Source organism: Microcaecilia unicolor, chromosome 3, assembly GCF_901765095.1.
Source record: "Microcaecilia unicolor chromosome 3, aMicUni1.1, whole genome shotgun sequence".
NCBI classification, from domain to species: Eukaryota; Metazoa; Chordata; class Amphibia; order Gymnophiona; family Siphonopidae; genus Microcaecilia; species Microcaecilia unicolor.
Genome location: NC_044033.1, coordinates 535433923 through 535445998, shown reverse-complemented (window position 1 = coordinate 535445998; position 12076 = coordinate 535433923). Strand labels below are relative to the sequence as shown.

The 12076-nt window shown below is 41.8% G+C and overlaps 1 protein-coding gene across 1 annotated transcript; it reads left to right on the top strand.

The window, feature by feature from the left end:
- The first annotated feature begins 7977 nt into the window (after positions 1 to 7977).
- On the top strand, positions 7978 to 8922 carry LOC115465275 (olfactory receptor 2D2-like). Its single transcript, XM_030195675.1, has one exon. The coding sequence runs from the start codon at positions 7978 to 7980 to the stop codon at positions 8920 to 8922; it is 945 nt and encodes a 314-aa protein (XP_030051535.1).
- The last annotated feature ends 3154 nt before the right edge of the window (positions 8923 to 12076 follow it).

The window sequence follows — 12076 nt, the reverse complement described above, 5'->3', positions numbered from 1 at the left end:
AGTCTTCATATCATGCACTCATGGGTGGATGCATTTCAGCTGAAACTTAATGCAGAAAAAACCCAGTGCCTTATACTCACCTCTTAACATAACACAAGCAAATTCACCACCATTATCACACCAAATCTGGCCCTTCCAATTTCGGACACCCTAAAAATTCTTGGAGTTACCATCGACCGACATCTAACACTTGAAAATCACGCAAAAATCATAACCAAGAAGATGTTCCATTCAATGTGGAAATTAAAAAGAGTAAGACCATTCTTCCCAAGGACTGTTTTCCGCAACCTGGTACAATCAATGGTGCTCAGTCATCTAGACTACTGCAACGCACTCTACACTGGCTGTAAAGAACAAATAATCAAGAAACTTCAAACAGCCCAGAACACTGCAGCAAGACTCATATTCGGTAAAACAAAATATGAAAGTGCTAAACCCCTGTGAGAAAAGCTACATTGGTTCCCACTAAGAGACCGCATCACGTTCAAAATATGCTCCCTAGTCCACAAAATCATTCATGGAGATGCCCCAGCCTACATGTCAGACCTGATATTACCACCCAGGAATGCTAAAAGATCATACTGCACATTCCTTAATCTTCACTTCCCTAACTGTAAAGGTCTAAAATACAAACTAATGCATGCGTCTAACTTTTCCTACTTGAGTACACAGCTATGGAACGCATTACCGCGCAACCTAAAAACGAATTACGGACTTACTAACTTCCGTAAACTACTGAAGACCTATCTCTTTAATAAGGCTTACCACAAAGATCAACATACGTGAATATACATAACTCCTCCACATATATTCAGAACTGTCTTATAATATCAGCTTGTTATACAGTGGTGGAAATAAGTATTTGATCCCTTGCTGATTTTGTAAGTTTGCCCACTGACAAAGACATGAGCAGCCCATAATTGAAGGGTAGGTTATTGGTAACAGTGAGAGATAGCACATCACAAATTAAATCCGGAAAATCACATTGTGGAAAGTATATGAATTTATTTGCATTATGCAGAGGGAAATAAGTATTTGATCCCCCACCAACCAGTAAGAGATCTGGCCCCTACAGACCAGGTAGATGCTCCAAATCAACTCGTTACCTGCATGACAGACAGCTGTCGGCAATGGTCACCTGTATGAAAGACACCTGTCCACAGACTCAGTGAATCAGTCAGACTCTAACCTCTACAAAATGGCCAAGAGCAAGGAGCTGTCTAAGGATGTCATGGACAAGATCATACACCTGCACAAGGCTGGAATGGGCTACAAAACCATCAGTAAGACGCTGGGCGAGAAGGAGACAACTGTTGGTGCCATAGTAAGAAAATGGAAGAAGTACAAAATGACTGTCAATCGACAAAGATCTGGGGCTCCACGCAAAATCTCACCTCGTGGGGTATCCTTGATCATGAGGAAGGTTAGAAATCAGCCTACAACTACAAGGGGGGAACTTGTCAATGATCTCAAGGCAGCTGGGACCACTGTCACCATGAAAACCATTGGTAACACATTACGACATAACGGATTGCAATCCTGCAGTGCCCGCAAGGTCCCCCTGCTCCGGAAGGCACATGTGACGGCCCGTCTGAAGTTTGCCAGTGAACACCTGGATGATGCCGAGAGTGATTGGGAGAAGGTGCTGTGGTCAGATGAGACAAAAATTGAGCTCTTTGGCATGAACTCAACTCGCTGTGTTTGAAGGAAGAGAAATGCTGCCTATGACCCAAAGAACACCGTCCCCACTGTCAAGCATGGAGGTGGAAATGTTATGTTTTGGGGGTGTTTCTCTGCTAAGGGCACAGGACTACTTCACCGCATCAATGGGAGAATGGATGGGGCCATGTACCGTACAATTCTGAGTGACAACCTCCTTCCCTCCGCCAGGGCCTTAAAAATGGGTCGTGGCTGGGTCTTCCAGCACGACAATGACCCAAAACATACAGCCAAGGCAACAAAGGAGTGGCTCAGGAAGAAGCACATTAGGGTCATGGAGTGGCCTAGCCAGTCACCAGACCTTAATCCCATTGAAAACTTATGGAGGGAGCTGAAGCTGCGAGTTGCCAAGCGACAGCCCAGAACTCTTAATGATTTAGAGATGATCTGCAAAGAGGAGTGGACCAAAATTCCTCCTGACATGTGTGCAAACCTCATCATCAACTACAGAAGACGTCTGACCGCTGTGCTTGCCAACAAGGGTTTTGCCACCAAGTATTAAGTCTTGTTTGCCAGAGGGATTAAATACTTATTTCCCTCTGCAGAATGCAAATAAATTCATATACTTTCCACAATGTGATTTTCCGGATTTAATTTGTGATGTGCTATCTCTCACTGTTACCAATAACCTACCCTTCAATTATGGGCTGCTCATGTCTTTGTCAGTGGGCAAACTTACAAAATCAGCAAGGGATCAAATACTTATTTCCACCACTGTATAACTATCATGTTTCATCACTATAATGCTACCAAGATCCTTCTGTAACACTAAATGTCTATTTTCAAATCTATTTCCATCATTCATGATATATTGTAAGCCACATTGAGCCTGCAAAGAGGTGGGAAAATGTGGGATACAAATGCAATAAATAAATTATAAAGCAGGTTTAGACATAACTTTCAATCAGCATGATCCAAAATCAACAAACTTGAACTGAAATAACAATGAAAAGAACTCATAAGAGAGAAACATTTTGCATGTGATTAGGATGTGGTCTTCAAAGGTGGAATCTAATTATACAACAGGGACACAATCACAAGGGTATTTTCTAGTCAAATATATCAACCTGAAATTTTGCATTTGAAGTAGCTGGAGCTGTGAAGATTCCTTTATCACAAGGTGTCAATAAATATTTTCTTATGTTAGACAGAAAATTGTTGAGTATATTCTTTTGTACACATTGTTAAAAATAATAATCTTAGAGATTTCAATGTGAACGGAACTGCATCTCCTTGAAATTTAACTTATTGAGAATTTGCACATGCAACTGTGTTCAAAGATAGTGCATGGTCTTAAACTGTTTAAAAATGGCTTTTCTTAAAGTAACAAGGACATTTTCCATCAATAGGCGTTTTCAAAGTCTATATAAGGCCCAATTTACTAAGTTCTCTTTCCGCAGACATAGAATGACAGAGGGAGTTTAGCGAGTCAGTCAATACAGTAGACCATGCCTTTGCTATAAGTCTCAGTACATAAAAGTACTGACAGATACTGAAATTTCAAACCCGAGGCAGACACTTTTAGCAAGTAAAATAAGATATTATACATCAAAAGAAAATATTTTTTGGGATGAACATCCATCACATTTTTCAAATTTGCCACACGTTCATGTCCAGTGAGGAGAATTATTTTATTCTTGATGTGTCAACTCCAGAATAATGAAGGTATGTTCTTTTTCCATCTACTTAACTTCTAATTTTTTAGGATTCAGTGATGTTCTGTCTATTTACTCTAAGAATTTAGCTTTTTGATTTTTTAGTTTTCATCAGGTTCATTTTTAGAAGTTTATGGATCAATATTTAAACACTGCAGTCATTTTTTTTTTTCAAATGCTGGCCACAGTGTTTAAATGTCTACTGGAATATTCAGAACTAGCTGATGTCCAGATATCTGGGTTTAGCGACAATCAGCATCATAATCTGGATAACAGAGTTATTCAGCACCATTATCCGGATAATGACCTAGATATTCAGCATTAGCTGATATCCAGCTATCAGCACCAACTATTCAGATATAGCAACAACTGCCATTATTATATGGATAACAGAGAAATTCAGCCTCACTTAGCTATTCAGCACCAGCTGATTTTGAGATATCAGTATTCGGTACTGAATGTTCAGGTATAGCAACAACTCTCCAGATATGCAACACCATTATCTGGATATTCATTGGCTGATGTCCGGTTCTATTCAAACAAGCAGCAGCTGTAGATTTCTGTATGTGCATTTCCTGGGTCAGTTTTTCAAAAGGAAATTTTTCTCTTTGAACTTGAACGCACCAGTCTGCAGGTGATATGTAATGTTGCTTGAAAGTTGCCTAGTTGGAAGGTAATTTTCAATTTCTGTTTTACTTCACTGAAAACAAAGTGCTCAATGCTTACTTATAGACTGCTGAAAATTCATACAGGCAGTTTTTGTATTTAACTCCTGAATTTTATGCGCATTACGTATCGGCCTGGCCAGATAAATGAAGTAAAACAGAAATTGAAAATTACCTTCCAACTAGGCAACTTTCAAGCAACATTACATATCACCTGCAGACTGGTGCGTTCAAGTTCAAAGAGAAAAATTTCCTTTTGAAAAACTGACTCAGGAAATGCATGTACAGAAATCTACAGCTGCTGCTTGTATGAATAGGTTTTCTGCAAAATTTCTGTAAAAATCAAAAAGTACACATGTAAACGAGACAAGAAAACTTAGAACCCTGACTTTAATCTTATATAATACTCTAAGATACTATCAATGTTTGTTTAGAGCAAAAACCAAATGAACCAGGTATTCTGAACTGTCTGAAGTCTTTTTAATATTTGTTTAATGCACCTAAGCAAGTAAGTGGAGTGGCCTAGTGGTTAGGGTGGTGGACTTTGGTCCTGAGGAACTGAGTTGGATTCCCACTTCTGAGCAAGTCACTTAACCCTCCATTGCTCCATGTAAGCCGCATTGAGCCTGCCATGAGTGGGAAAGCGCGGGGTACAAATGTAATTAAAAAAAAAATAATCCAACATGGACCAATCTAAATTCACCATAATTTTTTTGTTCTAAAGCCCTATTTTATGTGGTGAAAACTTTTTTAAAAATAATATTTTTCTATTCTGAGCACAGCACAATTCTCTTTTCAATTGATTCACAGCAGTTCTTCCCTCTTATGTCTAACCACATGGACTGGACCCATAAGAACAGCTTCCTCTGTTGAAATAATTAATTTGTAAGTCAAATTTATCTTATGTTCTCATTTATTTTATCCTCTTTACTATTTTATGTGTTTTAATTTAATTAACTAAATCACATAAGGGTAATTTTCAAAAGCATTTCTGTCAGTTAAACATTGCTCTGGGTGAAGAAAGATACATTTAAAGAACTTCACTTCCAGTGCACTGGTTATGACCCAACTTAAGTAACTCAACCCTGCAACACTTCACTATTAAAGATCGTACTGGACATTAATGAACTCTTTTACCTCAACCAAACTTGACTGAATCTTATCGTCCCTATCCCAATACAACATTTTGTACCTATCCCATACCGGATTTGGCGAATGCCTTCACGGTATTATGTAAGCCACATTGAGCCTGCAAATATGTGGGAGAATGTGGGATACAAATGTAACAAATAATAATAATAATAATAATAGCCTGTATATACATGAATTTAGATTTAAGAGTAAACACAGTGTAAAAAATCACTGACCTGAATTTTTTAATGCAGGGAATATCAGTTTTGAAATATGACTGTTGGGGACACAAACAATTTTGGTAAAGATACCTATATTGCTTTTATAAAATACATTCATAAAACACACTAATGTTACCTTTATAACATAGACTTAGGACAATCTTACGTGTTACCTTTATAAAATACACTCCAAACATCCAAACGGAAGTGATATTGTAAACAATATCCTTCAAAAAGGACTTTCAATAAATATCCAAAATATTTTCATATCATTTTTAAAAACATTTTTTTAGTCAATGGAGAGAAATATATTTTGAGTTCTGGAATAATCATATATGAGGCAAAAGGCTAGTTCCCAATATACAAAGACTTCTATTGCTTCCAAGATTATAATCATCTGCCCAGAAAATAAGAATACAAGAATATCCATACTGGGTCAGACCTAGTGGTGTGCTGGAGCCAGCTCACACCAGCTTCCACACGCTGTTTCTTAATTTTTAAAGAATTTGGGGAGCTGGTTGTTAAACTTTAACAACTAAACATGTATACCCTGGAGGAAAGGAGAAACAGGGGTGATATGATACAGACGTTCAAATATTTGAAAGGTATTAATCCGCAAACGAACCTTTTCCGGAGATGGGAAGGTGGTAGAACGAGAGGACATGAAATGAGATTGAAGGGGGGCAGACTCAAGAAAAATGTCAGGAAGTATTTTTTCACAGAGAGAGTAGTGGATGCTTGGAATGCCCTCCCGCGGGAGGTGGTGGAAATGAAAACGGTAACGGAATTCAAACATGCGTGGGATAAGCATAAAGGAATCCTGTGCCGAAGGAATGGATCCTCAGGAGCTTAGTCAGGATCGGGAGGCGGGGCTGGTGGTTGGGAGGCGGGGATAGTGCTGGACAGACTTGTACGGTCTGTGCCAGGGCCGGTGGTGGGCAGCGGGACTGGTGGTTGGGAGGCGGGGATAGTGCTGGACAGACTTGTACGGTCTGTGCCGGAGCCGGGGGTGGGAGGCGGGGCTGGTGGTTGGGAGGTGGGGATGGTGCTGGGCAGACTTATACGGTCTGTGCCCTGAAGAGCACAGGTACAAATCAAAGTAGGGTATACACAAAAAGCAGCAAATATGAGTTATCTTGTTGGGCAGACTGGATGGACCTTGCAGGTCTTTTTCTGCCATCATCTACTATGTTACTATGTTACTATGTTAACTGGCTTTCAAAATTTGGGCTCGGGTCCCTTCTCTGCATCATTGTCCTGCTCCTTTTCCCCTATCGCTTGTTCCAGTGGCGTTGCTACAGGGGGGGCCTCAGGGCAGTGGTGTGCTGGTAAATGTTTAACAACGGGCTCTCTCCCCAGTCTCCCTCTGCGCCCTCCCCGGTCCCCCTCTGCACCCCCAGTCTCATAAGGTCCTCTTGAAATTTTTCACAATCCTCTTGCGATTTAACAACTTTGAATAACTTTGTATCGTCAGCAAATTTAGTTAGCTCACTAGTAACTCCCATCTCTAGATCATTTATAAATATGTTATAAAGCAACGGTCTCAGCACAGCCCCCTGGGGAACCCCACTATCTACCCTTTTCCATTGAGAATACTGACCATTTAACCCTAAGCTCTGTTTTCTATCTTTTAACTAGTTTTAATCCACATCTTTTGTCAAGGTTGTGGCCACGGCCTGAAGGATGCTGGGCTGCATAACGAAGGGTATAACCAGCAGAAGAAAGTGGGTGTTGATACCCCTGTATAAATAGTTGGTGAGGTCCCATTTGGAGTACTGTGTTCAGTTTTGGAGGCCATATCTTCCTAAGGACATTAAAAAACTTGAAGAGGTTCAGAGAAAAGTGACAAAAACGGTATGAGTTTTGTGCCACGAGATATTTGAGGAAAGACTTGATGACCTGAAGATGGTTAATATAAGATTGGGGGTTTTTTATCGCCATGGTACAAATGGCCTTATCATCTGGGAAAGACTCATTTTATGCAATGAACTCTGTGCTGAAATAACCCAACTTTTGTTTAAATAACCTGATTGGTGGTAAAATAACTTAACTTAACAGTAGCCCACATTGGTAAACTTCTCCCTAAATAAAAACCACTATTATTATTGTTACATTTGTAACCCACATTTTCCCACCTATTTGCAGGCTCAATGTGGCTTACAGAGTGTCAAAGTAGAAGAAATATGGAGGGAGATTATATATTAATTAATAAATAACAATGAAAGTATAATATGAACAAATTTAAAAAGTACCTCGCTCAAACATGGGACTCTACTGCTCCTTCACCTGAGTCCAGTCACTGTCCTGTTCAACAATAGAAACTGTCTCCTGCAACTGTACAGTTGCTTGAAATAATTAACCACTGGTATTTAATAAAACATTAACCTAGGAAATTTCAAAAAGAAATTCATTCCCAGAGTTTGAAATGTTTTATAACTCCTTGGTGTAAACATTGTGAAAATAATTTCTGCTAAATGTTGGAAAGATTAAGATTTTCTTCTGCTGCTATGGCTTTGTATTGCATTTTGCTTATCATATTCACCTTTGTATTACAGTAAATAAGTATTTTTATTACAGATAAATACAATGAGAAAAATGCAAAGAAGCAACCAGAGCTCTGTGACAGAATTCATCTTGTTGGGAGTTTCAGATAAACCATGGATGAACATTTTGCTCTTTATACTGTTTTTAATAATCTATATGATAGCTCTGGTAGGAAATCTTATCTTAATTACAGTAAGTAGACTTGATTCTCGTCTCCACACTCCCATGTACTTTTTCCTCAGTAATTTGTCCTTCCTGGATATCTGTTACACATCGAGCATTGTCCCCAAAATGTTGGAAACTTTCCTGGCAAAGAAGAAAACCATTTTGTTTCGTGATTGTGCAGCACAAATGTACATCTATCTTTCCTTAGGGGAAACAGAATGCATCCTGCTAGCTGTCATGGCATATGATCGCTATGTGGCGATATGTCATCCCTTGCGTTATACAATTATTATGAACTGGAGAGTCTGTATAATAATAGCAGTTGGTACGTGGACGGGTGGCTTTCTTTTGTCAATAGTACATGTTGCTTTTACACTGACAATGCCCATGTGCGGTCACAATGTAATTAACCATTTCCTCTGTGAAGTTCCTGCTGTGTTAAGTTTGGCATGCGTTGATACTTTCATCAATGAAATTGTGATTTTTGTTGTTGGGGTGTTGATACTATTGATCCCTGTTTTCTTAATATTTTTAACATATATTTATATTATTTCAACAATAATGAAAATCAGTTCTGCTGATGGAAGAAGCAAAGCCTTTTCCACCTGCACCTCTCACCTGACTGTGGTGACGATATTCTATGGAACGGCTATTTTTATGTACATGGCGCCCAAGTCAAGTCATTCTCCAGATAAAGACAAAATGATCTCTGTGTTTTATCTCATTATAACACCAATGCTAAACCCCCTGATCTATAGTCTGAGAAACCAGGAAGTGAAAGGAGCATTAAGAAAAATTACAAGAAAACTGGGGAGGCAGTAATATTCATACATTCGCCACCACATAAGTGTATGAATGAACCTCTTATCCTTATGCCTGACATTCAGTGGTTATATCAGTTTAGGTAAGACTGCTGAATATATATTCCTGAACTTATGGATGTGGTATAATATCACTTTTTTTCCCACCACAAAATTTACCATGTGGTACTTTGTCACTCAGGCTATAGCTCATGCAGTAAATTGAAGTATGTGTCTGTTGTCAGTTATGTAACCATGGGGAGGGGGGGGGTGCTTGGAGGCCTGGGCCCCCCTCAACTTTGCAGTATCCTGAATGGCTGGCAGGGATGCCGAAGCCCCATCAACTGACGAGCTCTGTGGCCTGAACCTCCCTGGAGTGAAGAAGTCGATGGTGTGCTTTCCAGCTGCCAACACTAGCACTCCTCATGCATGCTTTTTGTGTACGTGAACTGAGCATATGCAAGGATGTGGAGCTCTTCAGTTGGTGGGGCTTGGACATCCTCACCAGCAAAGGTAAAATCTTTAACAGGGTGGGGGGGGGGGGGCAGATAGAGAGAGCAAAGAGGAATGAGTGCCCCCCAAATCCACCCTGGGACCCCTCTAAAAATGGCCTGCTGGTGTCTCTGGAATGTGCATTATTCACCTCAGCCATGTACAAATAGCAGGCTCCTAGTTGGACTCACTTATTTTTTTAAAGGATCTCTTGTTTTAAAAATTTATTCTCCCACCCTAATTACCCCTATCAGGAACACCCTTCCAAAATGGCCCCACTCCTGACTCCCTACCCCAGTACCTACTGACGATTTCCCTGGGTGTTAGTAGAGTGGGGCAGCTCCTGCTCTCAAAACAGCTGCTTAAGCCCCTTAGCATTACTACTTTTAGGGGGCTGAGGTGGCCTTTTTGAAAACATGAACTGCTGGGCAGAAGCATCCGACTATTGCTTTTGATCTCACTCCCACTAACTAACATGGGAGGAAGGGATCAAGGGGGTGGGTAGGTACTGTGCAGCATTCTTCTATGTTTTCATATAAATTTAGCCCTTAATTATGCTGCCATTTGGCTAACTTCGGTCCCCAACCTGTCCTTATTGAAAACCTGGGGAACTGGGTTCAATTCCCACTGCAGCTCCTTGTGTCACTTAACACTCCATCACCACACGTACAAATAATCTTCGATTGTGAGCCCCGTATATGAAAAACAATTTGACTGAATCTACTGAAAGGTGGAATATCAAGTGTGGAATAAACATAAACCGTGTACCCCTCCTAATCTTGTATGGATCATGTTTGGACAAATACTATGCATTAAACGACATGGCAAATTGGAATAAAAGAACTTATGTGGTGAATACCTAATGCTAATATGGGGTGTTTTAGAAAATGCAAGAAAAGGCAATTCAAAAAAGCTGGAAACCAAATTTATGCACCAATAGTGCACCTAGTTTATAGTTAGGAATGTAATTACATCCAATATTTAGTATTATATGTGTGGAAGTGCAAGGCACTATTCTATAAACAGTAAGCCAGAATCACATACTACCTAATTCTATATATAGCACTCAAAATTGCATCACAATTTAATTGCAGAACAAGTCAATTAGTGCTGATAATTTGGTACTAATAATCAATTACTGACAGTAATTGGCAAGAATTAGAATTTACATGTGCATCTTTATAGCCACTATTCTATAAAGATGCGTCCACACAGATTTGAAAAGGGGGCATGGCTGTGGGCGGAGCATGGGTGGGTCAGGGACGTTTCTAAGAATTCGGGGATCTGAGCCCAATTTAGGCACAGGTATTTGCACTATTGTTCAGTTGGTATAACTTTTCATGCCCAGCACTCTTCCATAAACAGAATAGTGCTTAGCGTGCATTTTATTTGAACATCATTCAGAGCAATATTGTTGTCACTCACTAATTAGTACTGTACATGAAACACAGTAGATTATAATAAAATAAATACATAAAAACTTATAGAATACTATCAGAATTTTGCACTAGAGTCAGTGGCATAGCAAGGGCGGGGCGGTGGGGGCAGTCCGCCCCGGGTGTCATCAGGTGGGGGGGGGGGGGGGGTGCTCCGCTCCCTCTGCTCCGCCTTTAAAAAAATTTTTTCGAAGCGCCGGAGAGTGGCAGGCAGCGCGCCTCGCATCTGCCCTGCTAGTAAAGAAGATCTCACTGACATCGTCGCCCTTCCCACATTGAGTCCCGCCCCCCTCTGAGGCAACTTCCTATTACTGCGAGGGTGGGCGAGACTCAGTGTGGGAAGGACGACGACGTCGACGAGATCTTCTTTACTAGCAGGGCAGATGCGAGGCGCGCTGCCTGCCACTCTCTGGGGCTTCAAAAAATTTTTTTTTAAGGCAGGACAGGGTAGGAGCAGCAGGAGAACGGATCTCAGCTGTCGGGGGGGGGGGGGGACAGAGGGGAGAAGGGGATTGGGGAGGGGTGGGGGAGCTCAGAGGGGTGCTTAAAGGGGATTATGGAGGGTGGGGGAGCTCAGGGGAGAAGGGGATTGGGGAAGGGTGGGGGAGCTCAGAGAGGGGAGAAGGGGATTGGGGAAGGGTGGGGGAGCTCAGAGGGGTGCTTAAAGGGAATTAGGGAGGGTGGGGGAGCTCAGAGAGGGGAGAAGGGGATTGGGGAGGTGTGGGGGAGCTCAGATGGGTGCTTAAAGGGGATTAGGGAGGGTGGGGAGCTCAGAGAAGGGAGAAGGGGATTGGGGAGGGGTGGGGGAGCTCAGAGGGGTGCTTAAAGGGGATTAGGGAGGGTGGGAGAGCATCAAGGAGGGGCGAAGGGGATTGGGGAGGGGTGGGGAAGCTCAGAGGGGTGCTTAAAGGGGATAAGGGAGGGTGGGGGAGCTCAGAGAGGGGAGAAGGGGATTGGGGAGGTGTGGGGGAGCTCAGAGGGGTTCTTAAAGGGGATTAGGGAGGGTGGGGAGCTCAGAGAGGGGAGAAGGGGATTGGGGAAGGGTGGGGGAGCTCAGAGGGGTGCTCAGAGAGGGGAGAAGGGGATTGGGGAGGGTGGGGGGTGCTCAGAGGGGGAGGGGAGTGCTCAGATGGGAGAAGGGGTCTGAAGCTGGAACTGGGGTCTGACAAGGGGGCAGGAGGGAAAATGGGTCCATGCCTGGGGCAGGTGGGAGAATGGGTCTGGGGCTGAAAAGGGGGGATGCAAGGC